General features: G+C 40.3%; 1 protein-coding gene across 6 annotated transcripts in view; it reads right to left on the reverse strand.

Moving 5' to 3' along the window:
- Positions 1 to 24,691, reverse strand: part of RAP1GDS1 (Rap1 GTPase-GDP dissociation stimulator 1) — a 151,422-nt gene that overhangs the window by 26,719 nt on the left and 100,012 nt on the right. For 5 of the 6 annotated variants that reach the window (XM_006130131.4, XM_006130130.5, XM_006130135.4 and 2 more), the window contains 2 exons: positions 10,758 to 10,904; positions 2,332 to 2,460 (listed from right to left, as the gene is read on the reverse strand). In XM_006130131.4, coding sequence (XP_006130193.1) covers positions 2,332 to 2,460; positions 10,758 to 10,904 — 276 coding nt within the window. The remainder of the gene's footprint in view (positions 1 to 2,331; positions 2,461 to 10,757; positions 10,905 to 24,691) is intronic. The other variant, XM_075929640.2, reaches the window with a different exon arrangement.

Below are 24,691 nucleotides of genomic sequence, written 5' to 3' on the forward strand. Positions count from 1 at the left end.
TTTCCTGTTCTATGTCTGCTTTATACCCCATCACCTACTCACAGCAGTTCCAAAGGTGCCATAGCTAGCCACAGGAGGAACACCCAGTAGTGTAGAGTCAACACAGCGATGCTACCCTCTGCCTGCATGATGGTTACTCGTACAGGGAATGTGGCTGGTGTTGACCAGAGTCCTGGCAATCCCCAGCTACTATAATGGCCTCTTAAGGCCAGTGGCAGGTGGGATAATTCTCAGGAGCCTTAAGGTTGCTCTAATTAGCCCACCGTTGTCCTAGATTTTGGGAGTGCTGTGCAGATCTGGGCTTCACCATGCAGATTATATCCTTTTTCCTCTTAAAATGCCTGGGTCCAGAGTAAGGATGTTAAATTTAGACTAAACAACTAATCAAATAGTTGATAAGGGCCTTTGAAATGTAGCAAGAGCAGTGATTTTTTAGGAAAAACTATTTCACTAGGAGGGTGGTGAAGCACTGGAATGGGTTACCTGGGGCAGTAGTGGAGTCTCCATCCCTAGAGGTGTTTAAGTCTCGGCTTGACAAAGCCCTGGCCAGGTTGATTTAGTTGGAATTGGTACTGGCTAGAGCAGGGGGCTGGACTTGATGACCTTCTGAGGTCTCTTCCAGTTCTATGATTCTATGATTCTAAGAGCCTTGCTAGCTCTTGCTGCGTTTCAAAGGCAGAAGCGCCGCAGGGAGCAGGGCCTAGTGGGGGACTCAGGCAGTCCCCCGCTGGCCCTGCGCTCCCTGCTTTGAACTGTACAAAAACTTCTTGTACATTTCAAAAGGAGGGAGCACATGGCCAGCGGAGAACTGCTTGAGTTCCCGGCTGGCTCTGTGCTCCCCACGCGCATTTTGTTTTTGAAATGTAGCAAGAGCCCCTCTCTTGCTACATTTCAAAGGCAGAAGCACCACCAGTTCCCTGCTGCACCCCTGCTCCTCGCCCACAGAAATGGTACTATGGGTGGGACTGGCTTTTAAGCCGGCTCCTGCTGCACCAGCTCCTGCTCCTCCCCCCTTGTTTCCTCTCTCTAAGGGTATGTCTACTCTGCCACCCTAGTTCGAACTAGGGTGGCTAATGTAGGCATTCGAACTTGCAAATGAAGCCCGGGATTTAAATATCCAGGGCTTCATTTGCATGTTCCCAGGCGGGCGCCATTTTTAAATGCCCGTAGTTCGAACTACCTGCCCGTGGCTACACGCGGCACGGACTAGGTAGTTTGAATTAAAGCTCCTACTTTGAACTACTATTATTCCTCCTGAAAGCTAATAGAGGTAGCATGGGGGGGGGGGGGAAGACTAATCGAGTTACTAGTTGACTATCCAATAAGCATATGTTTATTGCCTAGTCAACTAGTCACTTACATGCCTAATCCCGAGCAGTTTCTGCAATGGATTTGAATCTTAGTATTTTTAAAGGGACAAGCCAGATTTTTACCTTAGCTACACTACTGTAAATTTGGTATAACTCTACTGAAGCCAATTATATTATTCTGGATTTATATCCATTTAATTTTGATCAAAACCTGACTCCACAATTAATATCTGGGGAAAAGAAAGCACCTACTTCTCTGCTAGCTCTGTCCACTGATCTGTATCTTCATATGTCTAAAGAGTGGCATAAATGCAGATTCTTCAGACAATTCATGTTCTACTGAAATCAATGAGAGTTTTACCATTGACTTGAATGGAAACATGATTCAAAGCAATGGTACTAGACAGGAGAATCAGAGCAGAATTGGGGCCCCACTGTTGACCAAAATGTGCTTTGATCAAATTTTACATTTTCTAAAATGCAGTTGTGATTTCAGCTGCTAAGCTTATATCCCCTTTTTATCATTTGTAATGATTTATAAATGCAAGTGTCTAGCCTAGGACATTTTAATGCTATTGAATCTTCAATGAAATTTGTGAGACACAAATTATGAATCAAGTCTGTCCCCATTCCCATTTGATGAATCTGTTTCCTTGAGCCAAATTCATCTCTGCCTTAAAGTGGAATTAAACAGGGACTGAATTTGGCCCTTAGCCACAGGCTCACACTACGTAACAATATTCAAGGAGAGAAATCTAAATAATTTAAGACACACATACTTATATCAAATACATTTAACATATAATGTTAGTTGCATTAAGTACGAGGAGGAATTTTGGTTAGTTTAAGAAGGCCGATAAGCTATAAATTCTAAAGAGACAATAATCAGAGCTCCCTGGCTTTTTATTTTGCATACATGAAGAAGACTGAAAAATTGAGTTAAAATTAATTTTGTTTAATCTTAAAAAAAATATTTGTTAAACAATGTGTGTGTAGTTTTAAATTATGCTCCTGGACTTACCAAGTTCTGCTAAATTGCCAAATGCAACAAGGCACATTTCCGTGAGAGCTGCATTTTGGCAATGAATGCCCAACAATTTCACTAATGTAGGGATAACACCCATATTGATAAGCTGAGATTGCAGGGTATCTGTACAAAAAGAAAATATAATGACAAGTTAGCAGTTCTGTTTGCGTTACCGGTATCCTTTGAAACACAAACACATTTTGCACACTAATGCTGGAAAAATCATTAAAATGTCGCACACAAACAACTTCTAAGCTTAGAAAAATTAAAATACTTATGCCATCTACTCTTCTGTTTTAAGGCTGATACAGCCATGGGCTATAAACCCAAAAACGTATCCTTTATCTAGTCATGTGGTAAACTTCCCAAAATTCCCTCTTGATCTGGCCAGGGAACATGCCCTACATGTCCAATTACTAAAAGTTTCATATGCATCTCCTAGAGCAGGAGTAGGACTGTAATAATTTAGTTGAATAAACAAAATTATATGAGATCACACAGTTCAGGAGACTCCAAATATATACGAGGCTTCATTTTGAGCCAACATGTTCCACCAGCGTATATCACAAGTAAATTCAACTGAAGTCAACAGAGTTACATTGATATAAATTTGTTTAATCTAAGATTGGAATCAGGCCTATATTTCTATTCAGCACTTTCTGTTAAAATGGGCATGGGAAGAAAGAATGAATATACATAGGCATTGAAATATACATGAAAAGCTATAAAAACACATGAAGTCACAATGTGGACTATGAGGAGCTTGAGAAAAAAGAAAGTTTAATAAAGAAAAAATGGAAGGTTGGGAAAAAGACCTTTAAAGCCATTGCAATCAAATCCCTTTCCAAGAATGGAAGTTTACAGTATTTACAAGTAAGGAAGTTATTATTCCTAGATGTCTGCAAATAGAAAGATGCTTTATGAAAGATAAGAAGAAACAAGAATTTTTTACATTAAAAGCTGATTATTTGTTACAATATTTTCTGTTAAAAACATTTTATCCCACTGCAAAGAAGAGAAAAACATGTTTGTTTCACAAATGAACAGAATGAAGTAAACATGGACACACCATATGCTAATTGGCAATTTCCCTGACACTTATGATTTCTAAGACACTTAGCTAATTTCAAATTTAGTGGACTCCTCTAAAGGACTTGATCCAAAGATCACTGAAGTCAATTATGTTTCTCTTTAATTAGATCCTGCACAACTGAAATCAGTTGGAGAATGAAGACCAAAAAGAATTGCAACGGATTTTACAAACAGCTCAAAAATATTGGTGAAATTTTGAGCCTAGCAGATGCAGTGTTCTCACACATCCTGAGTTAGAATTTGAAACTCAGCACAATCTTAAAAAAAAAAAAAAAAAAAAAAAAGCTATATATTATGCTTACATAACAAAAGTTAGGAATTAATTTCCTGGAATTGGTTTAATAGTTTCTCTCTTCAGTATAAAATATTAGTTTGTTAATTATAATAATCAATAATCATGTGCACAAAATAAGTAGATGGCCACTTCAACTGTTCAACTGATTAATGAGGTGATCAGGAATCATTGTAATTGTGGCTCAGCATCTTAAATAAAAAAAAACTGTGTGACTTACCAGTAACTGAATTTCTTTTATTGGGTTATTTCTTCCACAGAACCACATTTTCTTTAGGCATATAAAAGAGCACCACCTTAGACATTACAGAGCTGTTGAAGTTGTCAAATTTCAAGTAAGTACACATATGCACTAGCGCATGCATTGAATGTCATTTTACCTCCAGAGTACGAGTGTATCAATAGCACACCCTCCTTCAGTTCCACTGGAAAGGCAGGTGGGGTAGAATGTATATGTGGGGAAAATGAGCCAATAGGAGAACTTCTGTTACTGGTAAATAACCTATTGTGCTCCTTAATTTGGGATTGTCCTCCATAGATTCCTACTCTTTGGAGATTCTGAATAGGAAGGAAGGAATTGAGGAGAAGGGGGAGAAAGACACGAAATGCAAGCCACATGGAAAATGAAGTGAATTTGGACAATCTATGGAAGTCTCTTTGCTGTTAATGTATGATATTAGACTCTCCAGAATACGTTTGCCTCCAGAGAAGTCACAAAAATATACAGATTAGCCATCTACATCGACTCTGAAAATGGATGGCTCTTTGATTCATTCCCACAGACAACATAGAATTCTGATATCCTAAATTTAGACTCTTAAGCAACAACATGTTCTGGTGTCTTTTTTTTTTTTAAATGATAATATAATCTCCCCTGGGTGCCCAGTATCTGAGTAAAAAGACAAATAGGAAAGGACTGATTTTGGTAAATCCAAAATCTACTTTTGGGAGGAAATAATTTATTCTTATGAAAGGCTAAGCCATACGTCATTCAGCAGGTCTTGCAGCTGACTGACTTTATAGGCCATTGGGATGACAGTAAGGAAACAAGTAAGCACATAGGACCAGAAGACACTGCTGTATGGACTGAAAAAATAGGTCTTGCATCTGATTCAGTTCCAAAATCCAATCCTGTGAAGGAATGTCCTTATAATGGATATGGCCCTAAACCAGCAGTAGGGAGGAAATGCGAGCACAGTGGTGTTCTCCTCAGTTAGAATATGTATACATAGGGTAAATTGTTTTTTCCTTTGACACAGAGGAATTATAAGACTAGCTGATTAGTTGCAGAGCATGCATGGGATGTATTCATCTCCTTGTCTTGTTTGTAATTAAGGCTCGTCCTGATATACAATCTCTTAACTTTCTGAGATTCCATTTAGCTCTGTTACTATTAAGAGTATGAAGCTGTCTTTGCAGACACTAGCAGGCCAGGCTTCAAAGTGCCTAAATTTAGGAAAATAATTTTTCTTAAATAATTTGTGAGTGGGATCCCTAAACAAAATGAAATTGAAGGTGATTTGTTAATGCTCGTTCTAAGGGATATTCCTTGAGAAGAAGAGTCTCTTAACTGAATTTGGTCTTTACTTCTAAGCGATGCTCTGGGATGATGAGGGAAAGACGTAACAGCTGAAGCAGAGAATGCTCAGCTTCTCCTTTGACAAAAGCCCTGCATGGCTTCTTAGTTCTAGGGGCTTTTGAAACCTAGAAGTGGTTCTGTCTTCAAGCCAGTAAGTAAGAGTAATAATGCAAAGCAAATAAGAGCAAGACTGAGGCTCTTCTGCTGATCCACACAGACTGGATTATTCAGGATAGTCTGTCAGAGTATGACAGACACAGAGCTTAATTCAGCCTGACTTTTGCTGAAGTTCTGTTGGCTTACATTAGAGCTGAATCAGAACCATCTGTCTTAATAGGAAGTAGAATTTTTAGAACCTGAAGGCTTTTTCTTACTCTTAACATTTAGCCACAGCAAATACCCACTAAAATATGACAGTGTTACATGAAGTCACATTGACAGCAGATCCTACATGTTCTATAAGGAAGACAAGCACTAAGAGGTGTGCAATACAGATGCATATGCAAGGAGATATATGTCAATCAATACATGCGCCAGTGTAAATTATTACCTACCTAAAACTTGAATTTCAATGGCTCCATGTCCTTCACATGACACACATGGTAACTCCAAAGAAAGGGATCTGGGGAGAATATCCCAAATTGAAGAACTTTATTTTTTGAATTTGAGATTAAAATATTAATTTAGGTTAGGCCAGAATTCTGGATAGGATTTCCAACAATGTTAAAGCTATGATCAATGTTACTGATGGAACACTAAAAGGAAAATCTGTAGCACACAAAATTGTGACATAAATTAATTTAATACCCAACAAACAGCTGCTGGTATTCAACACAACATTCAATATTAATTTTTAGATAGTATATTTAAATTGGATATAATAATATTTAAGTGATGATTATTAATTGTCCCATGATTATTAAAAGATGCTTTACCTACTTTCAAATGCACTGAGCTTTCATTGTTTAAAAAACCACTACAACATCATAGATATTGAAGTATCTTTATGGCTGCAAGCACAATTAACATTTTTAGCTGTGATGCAAATGAAACACAAACCACAGCAGACATGAGAATTAGCAAAAGTAAGTCTCAGAGAGAAGCATTACTAGAATATTGATTACTATTAGGCCATTATGATGACATCATCGGTCTCCTGTTCACTCCTTGTACAGTTACAGTTTCTAGAGAAGGACAAAACATTTTTTAAGAAGCAGAACATAAATCAACCCAAAGAATTAATTCCTATCACATACTGATGGAGAGTTTGCAAGATTAAGAGAGGCTTAGTGATTGTATAATACAGCATCTAGATATTTTACAAAGGCACTGAATAAAAGACAAATTTGACAGATTAAAGTTTAAAGTGAAACGAAATGAGTAATTAATCTCTAAACAAAAGATTGTTTTTTATATATAGATTTATGCAGACACACACACACACACACACACACACACGCTGTATCCACTTCATTTCTTACCTACAACTTCATTGCCTAGGAAACAAAGTACTGCTGGGGTGGTTCTTTCATGCAAATTTTACTAAAAGCTTCTTGAGAGTGCTTTATAAATTTTAGAACCATAATTAAAATTAATTACCCAGTTTTCAGTTAGATCCTGTAAACCCTTACTACATGAGTAATCTCAGCTCACAGGAAGGGTATTGAGACCAACAGGACTGCTTGCATTAGGAAGAACTATTCATGTGAGTAAGAGTTTGCAGGCTCTAGATCATGTTCTGCCATTCCTCTCCCTCCTCACCCTCTGCACACACAGAAAGATGTAGAGTGACAGCAGAGCTTGTAGGGTGGGTAGGGTGAGCATGTGGCACCCACTGAAAGGTGCCAGAACAGCTGTTGCTGCATCCCCTCTGGAGTTTCTATGGTTTGTCAAAGCCAGAATTTTTTTGTTACATTTCCTTCAAAACCATCTCACGAAGGAAAAGATCTACAAACACATATGGCATGTTAATTTTATTTCTACTTGTACATAGAACATATTTTGCACTATTAGTCTTAGGATGCAAAGTGAAGAGGGGAGCAGCTTACATCAGATCCAGTTCAGAATAAGACCAAGTGTCAAGATTTTCAAGTGCTGGTAGAAAGCGAAGTCTGCCAACAACAGTAAACTGACATCTAGCACCCAAGGGTTAATGGCAAAATAGTCTTAGATCTCTGATACATTTGAAAGAGCTATGAAAGATGGCAAATACAAGCGCTCTGGCATGCCCCTGTGACAAATGAAAGAATAAGATGCTGAGAGGGATACAAAGAAATATTTGAGAAACAGCATGCCGAAGCACAAGCAGACCACATTCCTTTTATAACAAACAAGGATTATATACAAGATTCTTAACTTGTGAACTTACAGAACAATGTTATGAATGGAATTACAGATGCAAGCTAAACCAGTCCATCTAGTCAAATTGGACGGTTCTAAATAAGCACGATGCACAAAAATTGTGGATCATTCTGCTTTTTCTAAAGTAGAGCAATTAGCTGTACGTAGCTGGCCTCCAGTTACCTGCTTTGAAAAATCTTGTTTGTGGTAAATACCCTTCTTCAACAACTTGAGAGAAACTCTGCTTTAGATTACTTCAGCAATGAGTCTCTTGTATGCCGAAAGAACATAATTTTGTGTTAAAATCTATCTGAAACTAAAAATATTACCAAACTGAGAATGTTGCATATTTTAACAAAGGGTTTAAAACAAAATAATCAAAAATAATACCTGTGGTTTTTACCATAAAATGCAAATCATTAAAAAATCTAGTTGAAGATATTCATAGGTAATCAAATGTAACTCAGAATAAAATGTTTTGTAATTGTTCTTAGTTGGACAGATAGTAGAATATGAGAGATTAAAAAAGTGAGGGGAACTTCACAGTTCCAACCTGTAATTTTGCAGCACTGTAAGCTAAGCAGGAGAGGATAAAGGAAAGAATACAACATTAGGTAGAAGTCTTCAAAGCAGGAATGTGTTTCTAATTACATTTTCTCATATTCTTTTCTTTTAGATTTGTCTAGATTTTTTTTAGTTAAATGCAAGCAATGTAGGATCAGATATTTATGAGTAAATGTTAAAAAGGTATCCCTCCTTTTATGGGCATAATTTGTACATACACAGAATGAAACTGTGGATGCAATCTGAAAACATGCCCTTCTGATTTCCTCATTTTTACTTGCAATCGAGTAGCTAAGTGCTGCAAGTACTCAGATCTGTGCCCACAGTTCAACTTATGATGGGTGCAAAAATACAGCTGTAAGTTTTCTGGGCTGAAATTGTGCTCCCACAAAAGGAAGTCTCCCCCCGCCTCCTTCTGAAAATTTTATAGTCTATAGGTCAAATTTACATGGGGCATCTGGAAAAAATGCACATGCACCCATTGTGCCTCTCGAGACAAAATATGGCCCCAAGCAAACAGAAATTTTGAGCAAAACAGGCCACCTATCCACTTATATAGGAAATTATCTGTGTGAACATCTATGAGAGCTCATACAGGCACAATCATTGACTACTCCTTAGAAAATGAAGTCAGTAAGTAATTTTGCCTGTTAATTTAGCAAATTATTTAGGGCCCAATCCATTGCCCACTGACATCAATGGACAGACTCCAACTGGATTCAACTGATGTTGGATCAGGCCATTAGACTCATGTCAAGATTAAAGACCTAGTAGTACTGGCTGAAGTCAAGAATAGTGTGGGAAACACACACTCCACATTTTCACAGGGGTGCATCTGAAGTATATCGACAGCATGCAGTTACAAAACTGATTTTCTTTCTGGTTAAAAGTCATTCATTCAATATTTATAATTATTTAACTTTTCAACAGCTGTTTATCTTGGCGTTTACACAGTAATTAGTTTACCCAGAGGACTTAGTGAAGCCTGATCACTGAAGCAAAACCAATACCTCTAGACAGCAAAAAAGTCTGCTTTTGGATGGGTCTATCTTTCTAGTTATTAGAAATACTGGATGCCTCATTAGACCCAGTTAATGCAGGGGAATCCAGAAATTCAGTTGATAGGTAGGAAAATCTACTCAAGACGCTTCAATGCAAAAGAGAAAATAATGAGATAACACTTCACAGAATTAGATACAGTATGACTCTCATACAAACAGCTGAGCAAAACACTGCAGGGAAATTGTATGGAGCAGAAAAAGCAAATGCTGTAATTTAAAACCAGCAAGGAAGTATTGTAAATAGATATTCTTGCATAATATTAGGCTAAGAGTAGAGAAACAGGCAAAGGGGAGAATGGGGAGGACAAGAAACATGGATAGTTTCTCAAGGTAGAAGGGACCATAGGAGAGAACAGACAAACAAGCAAACTATCCCCAACCAGAAAGAAATTACAGAGAAGAGGTTAAGATGAGAGAAGAGGAGTCAGAGGAATAGGTGAATTAAAGCTCAAAAGAAATTTAACATGGGGGACATCCCAAAAAATAGGATAATTTTGGGGTGAATTTGGAAAGTGTCAGAGTTATCTAACGACATAAAAGAGCTTCTTCCCTGGTGCTCTCAAAACCTTATGGTGAGTGGCTGGTATGGAAGATAGTTATTCCCATGTTGGAAAATTTCAATGTAAGAAATGTGCATGACTGACTGGCTAAGTTTCCAATTCATGGGTATTATGGGGACACGCCCACATCCTGGAACTAGTTAGCACTACTCATTTTTGCCTTTTTTCTTAATGGGTACAACTTTCATAAGCTGACAGAACATGTGAAAATACGCATCAATAACTTGCCTTACTTGCCTATACAAACAAAATGTCCACCACCCAAATACCCATTTGCGTGTACAACTCCTCTTCTTAGAAGACTATATTTGGTTCAATGTTTTTTCATGTAAAAAAAAAAGTCCAGTTATGTACCATTTTTTCCTAACCTCGCCTTCCAATCCCATCCCAAACCCATCAGTTCATCATTATTATTGATTAAAAATAGATATTTACTATTTGAATATATTACCAGTATTATATGTGTATAAATTATCCCTAAATTATATGAAATAGAATAACATAAGTGCTTTTATATATACTTTCACTAGAAAAGTAATGTAAGAGAAAACTATATGCTTATATTTAAGTAATCATGTTTTTAAAAAAGACAAAGTTTGATGTCAGGGATAATCTTACATTTAAAACTGTAAGGACCCTTTTTTAAATTAATACAACCTGATTTGTCTCCGGAAAGGTATTTTTCCAATACAGTATCATATATCACATGTACCCCTTTCAAACATATAAATACATAATTCAAGATACTTATAAAAACTTTATACAGTATGTTGCTATTTTTATTCTGAAGCGGTTCATCAGGAAAAATGAATAATTTGGTAGCATTTACTTTTAATAAATAATAAGTTTACATGTTGAATCGAGCTATATGATTGATTTTTAGGCTTTGGGTTCTTTTGGCAGACATAAAGCAAATTTTCAGTGTTGTTTACCATTCTCATTGCTATAGTTCATCAGCATGCCACAAAAGACAGTCAAGAGCTTCTCATTGGCTGGATCTGTTTTACTGCACAGTGACCTTAAATGGTCTACTACAATCTGTGCACCACCTGCATGGTCAACTGCACTCCTGCCCTCATCTGTAAAACAAAGAGTTAAATTTAAAATAATAAAATAAAAAAAACCACCGTAGAGTTCCAAGCATAACCATAATCATACAAAAGGAGACATTCTTTAACAGAGTTAAGTGTAATCTCTTCAGTGATATGTAATTCATTTACAAGGACACTCGTGGGCCAGATTTTAGAGAACCAGTGCTACAAAAGAGAAACCATTCTACAACAAAAGGATTAATCAATTGGTACTAATACAGATAATAAGTTCAATGTTTGAGTCAGAGTGATGAGAGAGGCTGATTAATAATACTTTGAACATAGATAGCATTTTTCTGTTGAAGGATCTCAAAGCACTCTACAAAGACTTATCTATACACCATCGTAAGGAAAGTTGTTCTAGCCATTATTTGATAAATTAAGACATGGAGAATAAAATAATTTTCTAAGTTTAACACAGCAAATCAAGACACAGAAGTGGGAAAATAAAGAGGACCTTGTTTCCCAGTCGCTCTGTTCCCTAGATCACACTGCCTCCCTTTTTGCTTTTCTACTTTAAGTTCAAAATTACTATGAAGATTTTCTCTGGATTTGTAATAGGCCAAAGTGCTCTGAGCCTTCGTAAGTAACACATCAAATACTTCATACCAAACTCTCTCCAACTAATCAGACTGTTCATGTATCTAATAAATATGATGTGAGACTATTTATAGTTTTAAATGTTCTAATGAGAGCCATTACTAGTATTCATCCCCCTACAAGCCTTTATGACTGGTTTACAAATTGTTAAATTGATCACAACCTTATTTGTCCTGTAAGTCCAATGGTGATTGGAGTAGTGAGACATGTGATCATACTATGTGGTAATGAGATTCCATTTTGACCCTCGTAGTTTTCTATGGAAGGGGAGAAAGAGTATTTAATCAATGGGAAGCTATCAGTCCTTTGTCTTCGGCTGGTCTGACACACTCCAAAGAAGGCTGGTGAGCCAAGACCAAGTAAAAGATCAGCTTTGACTTGAAGACTATGCCTAAAATAAGAACAGCTCTTTAGGGTAAAAATCTGCTTGCAATACATTTTTGAGTGAATTAGAACTAGCTATGCATTTTCTTTTAATTTTAATTCAGTAACTTATATTGGCCTATATTCACTTGCAGCCACTTAAATCCTACTGTTTGTACTTAACAGAAACACTTTTGTTTACAGTCAGGCCCAGTGTAAATAACTGTTACCTATGGGAACAACCAATGTGCGTCTCTCTCTTTAATTGATAAAAAGGGCAAATATCCTCATGAGCTTTCCATGTATAAAACTTTTACTAAGAAAAAGACAGATTTATTTGGGGTTTTGATCTCTTTTGGGAGTTGGTTTCCTGGGTGCTGTGCCCTAGAATTGCATCTTGCCAGACCTGAAGTGCTTCAGTATCTGCATTGCTCTTCAGGGGGGTAGTAACTCCAGCTCTCCACCTGGTGTGGGGGAGACCACTGGGACATGGTGGTGAGGAACCCCAGAAAGCAAGAAAGCGGGCGTCAGTGGGATGATCAGTACACCAGGGAACAATCCCAAAGGGTCTTCTCTGACCACATCCCATAACATCCAGTATCTTATCTTCTGTACACTCAATATGAAATCAGATCGCTCAGCTTCTGAGAATGAAATTCCATTGCTGCAAATGCTCCAATCTTATGTAACAGAGGTTTAAAACCTTTCAGTTCTTGTTAACACTAATTCTATAAAATCTGTCTTTGGTCTTTCAACAGTGAAGCAAAGAGGAGGAGGCTGAAGAAAAGAAAATGAACTCTTGTTGGTGGGCAACTGAACAGCTGGTCTTCTCAGGTTTTCATTTTAGCACCATACAGATGGTGTTTTGGTGAATAAGCCACACTGGATACAGGCAGAGTAACAAAAGATGCAAAAGAGATTAATGTGCTGATTAATGCTTTTGGAAGAATGACTCATACCAACATGGGTGTCTGGTGTGTAAGGCAGAGGAAGGCTCTGCCTTCCCAAACCGTCAACCTGGCACCGCCCCCAGAATGCCTGCTGTAGGCATTCTGGGGGTGAAGTGTTCCTGCCCCCAGTGCCCGCCTTCCTGGTGCTGGAGAGGCTGGGCTGCACGGCACACCCTCCTCTCTTCCCCGGTGCTCTGGTGTTGGAGGGGCTCGGCTAGGCTTGGCTGCGTGGTGTGCAGTCCTCTGGGACTGGAGAGTCTAGGCTGTGACAAGTGGCACGTCCTCCTCCCTCTCCTGTTATGCTCTGGGGCTGGAGAGGCCAGGCCGGGCAACACACCCTCCTCCATCCCCCAGTGCTTTGGGGCAGGAGAGGCTGGACTGGGCAGCATGCCGTCCTCTGGGGCTGAAGAGGTTAGGTGGAGCTGCACCCATGTGGTGCACCATGTTCCAGGGCTGGAGAGGCCAGACCCGGGTGTGTAGCACACCCTCCTCTGAGGCCGGGGAGACTGGGGTAATTGTGTGCCCATCTGCCCTGCCTCCCTGTGGGGAGCAGAAAAGGAGTGGGGCCTCAGCAGAAGGGGTGGGACTGGAGGTGGGGCTGGGGGCTTGTCCATGCATACCAGCCATAAAAATTCTCTTGGAAAACTGAGAAATGTAATATGTTTGGGAGTCAATCTAGGTTTGTTTGCAGGCTCAAATCCTATGACAAGCAAGAACCAGAAAAAATGATATGTAAAAAAACAACCCTAAAGCCCTGTTGTAGTGATAAATGGAGGTATGAAACTATAATAAAATCCCTGTCTAATGTTGTGAGATAATACAGGCTATTAGGTGCAAGATTGGTGGCCATGTTTACTGAACCAGCAGGGAAAACACTTGGCTATAAAGAATAACATGTTCTTTATATACCCATTCCTTAGGCCAGACAGGATTACTCAACTTTGGAAGCCCCGGGGCCCACAATGATACTCACAGCACATGCAAAAGGCTGCAACTTAAATGCAAATATATATGCAAATAGCTTCTTTTACACTGATAGGCATGAAAACAAAGATTAAGGCAAAACTACACAACATGCAGGCCCCATTTAAGTCTGTTCTGATATTAATAAAATGCAATATTTACCCGATTGACAGCACTTTTAATGAGCAATGACAATCTAGGAATGTAACTACTAAAACGCATATCAACAGAAGGTCATTATATTAACTCGCCATTGTCTACTACACGCAGGTTTTGGTTGGTAAACGGGTGTAGTCACAGAGTCACTGGGTATATCCCTCCTCCACACCAGTGATCTGCTTCATTGAGTCTTCAGAAGTAACCAGGTGCTGCTGCTTCTCAACCCCAGCACTGAGCAGTAGAGTGGAACTGTAATTAGGGCCTTCTGGCCCACATAATTTGCCCAAGGCCACAAAAGAAGCCTGTATCAAAACAGGGAGTGAGTACAGAAGTTCTTCACTGCCAGCCCATTACCACACATTACACCTCAAAACAAAGAAAAAGTGGGTTTCCACATGCTGTTTTAGTGCTCATTACAAATTCCCTTCCACTCTTCCTTGCTCAGTCTCTAAACTACAGACTTTACACATACGCATGCTCACTAATCCCAAGTCATTTACCATCCCCACAAGATCATAGTGTGAGGCAATGTCTTGTTCTCAGCCTGACTGCTGCTCCGTAGTTTAGCACTTCTCCCACTCTTGAGGAGCTCCCAGGCTGCTTGGTGCGGATTTTTTTTTTCCTAGGTGGCTTTTAAAAATAAACATTTGCTATTCCTGTGAGCTTAATGAGAGAGCAGCATAATGAGTGAATTCACATGTCTGCTGAATATGCATCACTCACAGCTCACAGAGGGTTTTACTTTTTTTAAAGTAAGTTTAGTGCTGTTTAATGATGCCAGACTGACAGCTTGGGAGACTGGAGTATTATTTCTCCTGAAAATGTGACTAGTACAGACCTACTGCCGTACAAGTAATTGCTTCATCAATGTGCTTCAATCCTAACCCTCAGCCTTCCTGTTAAATGCCTGGCCTCACTGCTGAGTTGCTCACAGGGTTTAAGTGTGGATTAGGTTATCATGTGGAGCTCAGAAATACTATGCATTTCCCACAAAAAGAGAGCCTCTCAAAATCCCCCTTGTGGTTTACTCATTGGCTGAGCTCATGGCAGTTCATATTAATGATTTCCAATCTGGGTGTCCCACATACAAAGCAAAATTGTCATAGATCATGGGATTAGCCCAACTTTCAACCTTTATGTGAAGAAAGGGCCAAACAATCCATGTGTAAGGAACATGAAACTTGGCAACTGTTTCCAAATTGTTCCACTGAGATGGGGAAGGTGAGGGCATGGCAGTTTCTGTGATGCTGTCAGAGGGCATATGCTGCACAGCTGTTCTATGCCTCTGAATAGCTTTTGGGGTACCTTAACCTTTAAAGGACAATACTCTGAATCCCCCACACTCCTTTGGATGGGGATTGTATTTAGAGATGGGGGACTGGCATAAATTAAAGTTTGTGGTATTATCTGATGGCAAAAATCCCTGCTTGGCAGAGGACACTGAGGCAGCTCGCCTTCCTGCTGAGCCTGTCTCAGCTTTCAAACCCCAGTTCTTACAGAAGGACTTCAAGAGGAAGGGGAAAGAATGGTACAGAGCTTGCATTTACCACCTTCTCTCTGTGTGCATATCAGCATTCATGGAGGAGAAGGATCAACTGCTTTCTGCTCCTCTTCATTCATGGAGGTAGAAAGGAAGTGCTTGGATCAAAGAAAGCTTAACCAAGAGAGAGAAACAAGGGATACCTATGGAGTGACATACACTGTCACCGATCTTACATATGCATAACTAACCTCACGTCTTGTATCAAGATTAGAAAGTCTGTCACTCATTTTCCAGCAGGTTTAATATATTTTTGGATGTTTGATACATTGCTGGAATGAAAATCCAGGTACAATTCACCTTTCCAAAATGAATCGCTAAACTCATAATCCCAGAAAGTCAGTGACATGAAGATTTGGAGTTAAACTGCTCCCCTTTGCTTTTCCCAGTAGGACTACATCATTTTCTTCTGAGCTTCCCAGCCCCACTTGCTAAATCTTGTAGTCCCACCAGCCATGCCTAAGACTGTAAGAAACAACAGAACAAGATGAAGTTAAAACCCTGGTTCACACTATGAAGGCACCATATCTGTGCTAATATTTTGCCTAATGACAACAGGGTGAGTGTATTGCCTGTGAAAATAAGGTCACTACAGAGCAGAGATTCAGCCAACACAGGTGTGTGTTGGGAAAGAGAGCCTAAAGCATCAAACACTGCTTAATCCTATCTTCAGTTGGTTTTGCTAGCACCAGTCTTGGAACTTTCTTTAACACAGAGTCTGAGCTATACAATATGAATCATGTTTGAAGATGTCATTATACACATCTGTCATAGAATGGAACAAAAGCATTTCTTATTAGTGTCTCTATCAGGATTTTCAGTCCAGGCCACCAGAGGCTGAAGGATAGCTCTGTTCAAGTCAGCTCTGAGAGATCCTTTATTTGTGACTTTATTGAGACATTTGAGTGCATTGTTGCAGTTCTTTCATTGCTCCAAGGTTTTACCTTCATAGACTTTCATGTTGGAAAAAAAACCCCTCCAGTCAATAGTTATGATATCTTAGATCCTGATCCTGCAAACACATATGCATGGTTAAGTTTGGGCGCAGTCCATCCTGTTGTGTATAAGGCTCAATACCTGTGTACATTTCTGCACTATGAGGAACTTAGCTGATAAACTAAATGTTTGCCAAATGAAAAACACAAAAAGATGTTTTCAAAGCATATTTTTAAAAACCCATAATTGTTTCAATCTCTTCAGTGAACTAGACTATTTTCTCCGGGTATGTCTACACTACAAAGTTAGTTCAAACTAACGAACGTTAGTTCGAACTAACTTTCATAGGTGCTACACTAGCGCTCCGTTAGTTCGAATTTAATTCGAACTAACGGAGCGCTTAGTTCCAACTAGGTAATCCTCATTCCATGAGGATTAAGCCTAGTTCGAACTTACTAGTTCGAATTAAGGGCTGTGTAGACCCTTAATTCGAACTAGTGGGAGGCTAGCCCTCCCCAGGTTTCCCTGGTGGCCACTCTGGCCAGCACCAGGGAAACTCGTCTGCCTCCCTCCCGGACCCAGACCCCTTAAAGGGGCACAGGCTGGCTACGGTGCCCGTGCCAGGTGCAAGCCTGCCAGCACCCAGCCAGCAGACCCTGCACCTGGCACGGATCGAGCCACCCACCCGATGCCCCCCAGCCCTCCCCCTCTTCCCGGGACCAGGCTGGCGGCTCCCGGGAGCTTGCCCGGGACCGCAAGAGACGGGCACCCGCCTGGGCTAGTGCGGACATCGTGGACCTCGTCCACGACCTCCGCACTAGGCACAGGAAAGTGGCCGGCTAGGGTAGGAGAGCTGCCAGCCTGGCCACCCAGGAGCAGGTGTGCAAGAGAATCAAGGGGGTCCACTGAGACCCCCGACCCTGAGCCCTGAGCTTAGACTGGCCGTACTGGGTCAGACCAAAGGTCCATCTAGCCCAGTAGCATGTCTAACGACAGCGGCCAACCCTAGGGACCCTGGAGGGGATGGACCGAAGACAGTGACCAAGCCATTTGTCTCGTGCCATCCCTCTCCAGCCTTCCACAAACTTGGGCAGGGACACCACTCCTACCCCCTGGCTAATACCACTCCATGGACCCAACCTCCATGACTTGATCTCACTTCCCTTTAAACGCTGTTCTAGTTCTAGCCTTCACAGCCTCCTGCAGCAAAGAGTTCCACAGGTTGATGCTTTGCGTTGTGAAGAACAACTTTCTGTTACTAGTTTGAAGCCTGCTACCCATTCCTTTCCTTTGGTGTCCTCTAGTCCTTCTTTATGGGAACTAATGAAGAACTTTTCTGTATGCACCTTCTCCACCCAACTCCTGCTTTTAGAGACCTCTATCCTGTCCCCCCTCCGTCTCCTCTTTTCTAAGCTGAAAAGTCCCAGTCTCTTTAGCCTCTCTTCATACGGGACCTGTTCCCAACCCCTGATCATTTTAGTTGCCCTCCCCTCTCCTAGCCTCTCTTTTCCCCTCTCCCACCTCCTTTTCCCAGTCTCCCCCAGTTTTGTTCAATAAAGACAGATTCCATTTTTGAAGACAATTGTCCTTTATTTTGTACATCAAGAAGAGGGGTTAGGGAAGGGTAAGTGGAAGGAGGTGAGGGAGGAATGGGGCACGAGCCCCCGATGGGGAGGACTGGGCTGGCTCTGCGGGCTTCTGGGGGTGGAACCTCTCCTGCATCCCCCCAATTGCTCCTTTTCCCCAGATGGCAGCCTGCGGCAATTGCAGCCGAGCTGACGGCCTAGTGGTGTGATGTGCCCAGTGTGGGTAGTCCGGGCAATCCAAGCCAAGGCTGCTTTGCAAGCGGGGCACCTCTGAGAACTGTCTGTCCGGGGTGGGGGTCGGGACCCTTTAAGCACAGTCCTTGGCTAGCCTGAGACAGCATCTCCATGCTCTAAGTCCTCCTCTGATGCCCTGCCGGCACTGCTTCCGGCCATCCTTAACCCCGGTTCAGGGTCCACTTAATGTGGACATGCTAGTTCGAATTAGCAAAACGCTAATTCGAACTAGTTTTTTAGTCTGGATCCATTAGTTCGAATTAGCTTAGTTCGAATTAGCGCTGTAGTGTAGACATACCCTCCCTGAGGGGGGCTGACATTTTAATGATGCTTCTCCACACAGACTTAGTTTGACGATGCAGACTAATGCATGGAACAGATCTGTCTTTGTAAAAGTACTGTAAAGCAAAACAAACTTATAAAGTTGTCAGTATAAATTCTATAATTTTTTAAAAATACATTTTTGTGTCACATTTAAAATCTGTTTAAAGGGATATGGATAATCGAGACCCAACATTCTGTATTTGTTTGTAAAAAATCAACAATACAACCACACTAGACAAAGTAAGTATTAGTACAGGTTGGACTTCCCTGATCTGGCACCCTTGAGATCTGACAGGTCCCAGATGAGGATTCTGCCAGACCAGTGGAGGTCATATGCTATCGGCCCTCAGCCCTGAACCCGCAGCAGGCCCCACTGTCCTGCCGGCCCCCATACGCTCTTGCCTGCCCTCTGGGCAGCCTCACTGCTGAACAGCCCCCTGCTGTGCGCTGGACTCCCAGCTCCTCAGGCAGCCTAGATGGGCTTGCCATGATACCCTGCTGTAGTGTTCTGGGCAGCCCTGATAGGGCACACTGGGCACTAGGCCCCACTGAGCAGCCCTGCGGTGGCTACTGGCCCCGCTGGCAACTCGCTGCTAGCAGCCTGGAGCCCTGCCAGCTTGCAGGGCTTGTAGGCACCAGCACTCTACAGGTACTCTCTGATCCTGCCACATCCAGATGTTGCCAGACAAAAGAGTACTGGTTTACAGAGGTTCAACCTGTAGAAGTATTTTCAATATTAAACAGTAAAGCATTGAAAATGGCATTCTGTTTGGAATCAAACATTCCACTGCAGAAATTGCAATCCAAATTGGGCAGCAATATTGTAGTATATAATTAGATTAAAAAATTAAACTGTTTAGTTTCACTTCATCTTCCAAGGCATCAATCCAGCCAGGCATTTGCTTAACTTTAAGCATGTAAGTACTGTCATTAAGCATGTACTTAAGAGCTTTTCTGAATTTCTGCCATATGCAAAACTAAGCACTATGACCACAGAAAGTATTTTACATTTTAAATATTCTTTTGGTTTAAAAATTCCAAAATGTTCTTGGCACAGGTAAGACAACTTGATACATGAATTCAGACTAACTTACAGTTATGCAATTTCCGATTTCCACACCTTGAATCTAATGGAACATCTTATCTCTTCTGTCCTTGATTCATAGCCTACCAAATTTTATACATATGAGTAATTGCACTGATTTAAATGGGACTGTTCACATGCTTAAAACAAATGCTTTGTCCAGTTGCCAAGAAGGGAGCTTCCTGTAGAAATGCAAATTATGATTTTGATATTTATTACACTTTTAAATTAATTTACTGTCATCAGATGTTAATGAGTGGTGTATATTTAAAGTACATACTGTTGTTTTCCTTTAAGTCTTCAGTATTTCCTTCCTATGACCCATCCTTCTATCTGTATGATTTCACCTCCCACTGAAGGAACACAAAATTGGAACCTATCTATCTTTGGATACTTTCCATTACATTATGAAAACTTTTTAATATGTTCTACATAAAATGAAGTTGAGATACTACAGTGATGACCACATTAGAAATTTCAATAGATTTTACAGAGCAAGAAAAAGAGACAGACTTAGATAAAACAGAATTCTTCTTACATAGACAATGTTTTATTCTTTATTGTCTCTTTCCTGTATTTTATTAAAGGGGACATATTTGGATGATCTTTCTCCGGAGGCATTCATCTACTCTTGCTGCTTATTCCTCACCTTCTGAGACATAAAAACTAGCTCTGTAGAGATAATTATGATGTGCCATACAGAAGATTATGACTATATATGAGAAACAAATATCAGGAACAGAAAAACTGGAAAGGAAAAAATTCTGCTTTCATGCAAATATCTCATTATTAAAAAGGAAGAAAAAGTTCAGAAAATGCGCTGTTAAATTTAATGGGACAGATCCCCAGCTGATGTAAATTGTCAGAGCTTCACTGATTTTAATGGAATTATTTTAGACTCCCATGAGAGAAAAGAAGATGAACTATTGCCGTTTTGGAAGCTTCAGGGGGTAGCAGAGTTAGTCTGTACAGGATAAACTTAAAAACCAACAAATGGTCTGGTAGCACTTTATAGACTAACAAAACATATAGATGGTATCAGGAGCTTTCGTGGGAACAGTCTACTTTTTCAGTTTGCTGTTTTGTTTAACGTCTTAGTCCTGTACTGCAGCATTCCATTTCAGATTAAAACCGTTAGCATATGTAATTATAAATCTTTGTATTCTGGGCCTCAAGTATTCTGTGATTTCAGTGCTACAGAATTTATCCCTGCAACAGAACTATGCAGTATAGATATAAGCTATACTTTTTTATAAAGAAGTTGAAGCTTCAGAAACTAGCTGTTTTTTTAAATATAACAATACCTAGTTCTAACAGTCTTATAATGTTTTACAATACATGCTGCAGTTTTTTCATCGCCTTTGTCTATTACTTTGTTGGACATGAGAAGTATCGTAATGTTTAAGCTAGTATTTTTCAAACGACTTGAGAAATGATTTTTGGTATGGTTTTTGTCTGTGTGTATTGAATTCTTTTTCTCTTCGTTAGATTACTTTAGGAACTGTGAAGATCTGATTTTGGTGAAATATTTTGTTAGATTTGTTCATTGAGTAAATCAATCAATCCAATCTTTGGCATTTTGGTTTTAAGGAAAAAGCTAAGGTTAATCTTGATTTTTAATGCTTGTTTTTGGGATAATGATAACTTTCTTTTTTAATGCAAAGTAAACTTTAAATTCTCAGCAAATAGATTCTGTACTCAGTTAATCCTGTACTCAAAGTAAGGGTTGTAATTTTGGAGCTGTTACACTGTATTCTTCAGATCAATTGCCGGTTTTAATTACAAAACATAACTATGACCAGTGCTTGCATAATACCAGGGATATTTTTCCCACCACTGAAAAGCAACTATCTCTGAAAAGAGACAGGACAGATCTTTAAAAAAAATTCTTCACACAATGAAATAAGATAGAATTAAAAGAATTCTACATTCTGTTGGAACACAAGGTGTAATTTTTGGTAGATAGAATGTATTTCCCGCAGTTGGACTGAGCCCAGCATATCAGGATTTCCTGTGTCAATTAATAGTCAGGCCTTTGATTTTTATTAGAATGGACAGAGAGAAACTCTAATGCCTTAGGCCCTCAACAACAGGCAAGGGAAGTGTCAAGTGCAAACCATATTTTAAAACTTGCTGGTTTCAAACCATGTTCCATTTCTGTCAGCGAGAAAGTTTACTGTCTTAGACTTTTAACAATACCACACTTCCAAGTAGTAAAAACTTTTTCAGATTCCACTAACTGCTCTAAATGTTGCAGATATATTCTTCATCTCCCATGTTTTCTTATGGAATGGGTCGTCGATTTCTAGCAAGTGCATTCTGCTCTTAAACAAGAAGTCTGATCATCTGAAGTGAACCTTAAGCACTCACAATTTAAATCCGGGGAGGGGAGGGGGGTTACTCAGCCAGACAAACATAAAGTCTGGCAAATGTATCATGTAAACCTCTTAAAATAATGGAGTATCCAGGAAGGTTTACTAATAACCCCCTACCCGCAGGCCCTGGAACCGGGCCCACAGGTAACAGATGCATCCAAACCTGGAGAGGTCCATACTAGATCCAACCTTACCCCCAAACAAAAGCACCAGGCACAGCAACTGGTCGCTACCTTCTCGTCCGTCATCTTGGCTAAACCAGGCTGAACTCACTTGGCCATCCATCATGTTCAGATGGAACCAGGAGTTACGTTCTGAGAGAACTCCCAGCCCCTTCCCCAGAAACTGAGAGAAGTCGTAAATCAAGAACTCCAGTCGATGCTAGCATTGGGGGTAATCAAGGAGTCCTTCAGTGACTGGAAGAACCCGACAGTCCTAGCCCCCAAACCCTGATGGGAGCACCTGTTTTTGCACAGATTTCCGGAAAGTGAATGCTGTGTCCAAATTTGATGCATACCCATGCCACAGGTTGATGAGCTGCTTGATTGGCTTGGAGAGGCAGTATATATTACCACTCTCTCATATTCTGCAAATAATAGACTAGTAGCGTGTACACAGAACAGTAAACTAGGAACTCGTGAGTTCTACCATTAGCTCTGGCACTGGCTCCTTCTGTAGCTTTGGAGAGTCACTTCATCACACTGCCTTATTTTTTTCAATTGTAAAATGAGAATAATTCTTACCTGCCCCATATTAGTGTTCAGGGTTAATGAGTTAACAATTGCTAAGCACGACTACATATATGCAGTTTGGCATGACCAAGGCATGCTCAGTCTCTTGCTGATGCCACACTTCTGTTGCAGATGTATAGAAAAACACCGTACAGTCATTTGCTTTATAATCTCAACAAATCTACAATCTTCTTTTTTTGGTACACTTCAGAAAAGTTAGAGCTAACAGTAATACGGCCTTATAGGGCACAAAGTAAAGCTGCAAGGCAATCTCTGTGTGCAACTCCCAAACTATCAGCTGTTCACAGCAAAGAGCTAAAAGTTCATTGATGGGTCTCCATTTCATAATTTGCTTGAGAAACTGATTAATGGGGGATGTGTGTACTTTATAAGATTCAGTGCAAAAATGGAAAGCAAATACTGACACAAGATGCACCCTGCTGGTATGTAATTGGGTGACCTGATCTGTCAAGTAGTCTAAGATTGTCAATGGAGGTCATAGTCTAGGATTCTGCTGGTTTTCCATATGGTATTCACAGGTTACGTCATTTTTCACGGTAAATTTAATTTGTACACTGTCGTCAATATGTTATTCTTTTTAAGATGGTCCCTCTCTGCTTCAGATACCAGAAATTAATTTTATCTCCTGATCTTTAGCATATTTTTCCATGTCTATAATTATGTATGTGTACATTGGCTCTTTCTGGCAATGGAGCTGTGATATAACCCAAAAGAGAGGCAGATGAACATACAGAATTTGTAGTAGAAATAGAAGTAGCTTAACAAGTGGCGTGGTATTGCTGCTGGTTTGGTATTCACACGGGATGCAAAAGGAGGGGGAACTGTGTGCTGGAACACATATCTGAAATTCAGCAAGGCATTTTGAATTCTGTAGAGTATTCAGGGCGACCAAGAGCAAAAGACTGGATGATTTGGGAAATGATTAATGAGAAGCAGTTAATTTCCCACCCAGGTCAGCAGATGAGCTACTAAACAGCTGTAAGACGACCGCCTATGTGAAATAAATTGGTGGTTTCTGGTGGTTAATTAGGCAGGGGTCCATGTCACAAAACCACCGCTTACAGTTGATGAGTAGCAATCTTCATAAAGAAGTCAAGGATTGGATGGAATGGAGAGTGAGTTACTCTCTAACCCTCAGAGACGGCCCCTGAAGAGCACTATTGACACTTATTATGGTGTGGCAGCATGAGAAATCTTTCATTTTCTGTATCTGCCTGCTGGAGAGAGTGTTTCCAGCTCTGTAGCTTTCACTTTGACACCTGCTACAAGGATTAAATTTAATGTAAGTTTTAAATGCTAGAGAACTGAGAAAGTACTTCTGACTTTATATCACCTATCAATATAGCTGGATCTATCAGAGCCATTTTAAAATAAAGCTAAAGGACCTAAGCAGGGAAGACTCCAGATCAAGACTTCTGGTGTGAGTCATGCTAAAGAAAGGCTCCTGGCATGACTTTTGCAGCTCACTCTCTCTCTCATAAGCCAGTGCTCTGAACGTTATATTTCAAATAAGGCTATCAAATGATTAAAAAAATACAGCAAAAGCCCTTTTATCTGGCACTTCACTAAACAACAATGAAGCTCAATAAATCAGCATTTCTGATCTGCACAGAAAATCCAGTTTATAGTGCGGTTGGTGTGGGGCTGGCAGGGGGCTGGAGAGGGTCTGCGGGGTGTGCTCTGGGAAGGACTTTGAGTCCAGAAAGGAGCTTGGGACATGGGATGAGATGTAGGAGGGGGCTCAGGGTGCTGGATGGTAGGGAACACTGTCCCTCCTGATGCTGGGGGAGGTATGGGCAGGTAGCCCTGCAAGCATGATGCCTTGGCCCTCCCGAAGTGTTAACTCGTGGCTCCCAGCCCATTGGCCATGAACCATGGGAGCGGTGATGGTCAGTACCTACTGACAGAT

The sequence above is a fragment of the Pelodiscus sinensis genome, chromosome 4, assembly GCF_052426305.1.
Source record: "Pelodiscus sinensis isolate ZL-2025 chromosome 4, ASM5242630v1, whole genome shotgun sequence".
Taxonomy (NCBI): Eukaryota; Metazoa; Chordata; order Testudines; family Trionychidae; genus Pelodiscus; species Pelodiscus sinensis.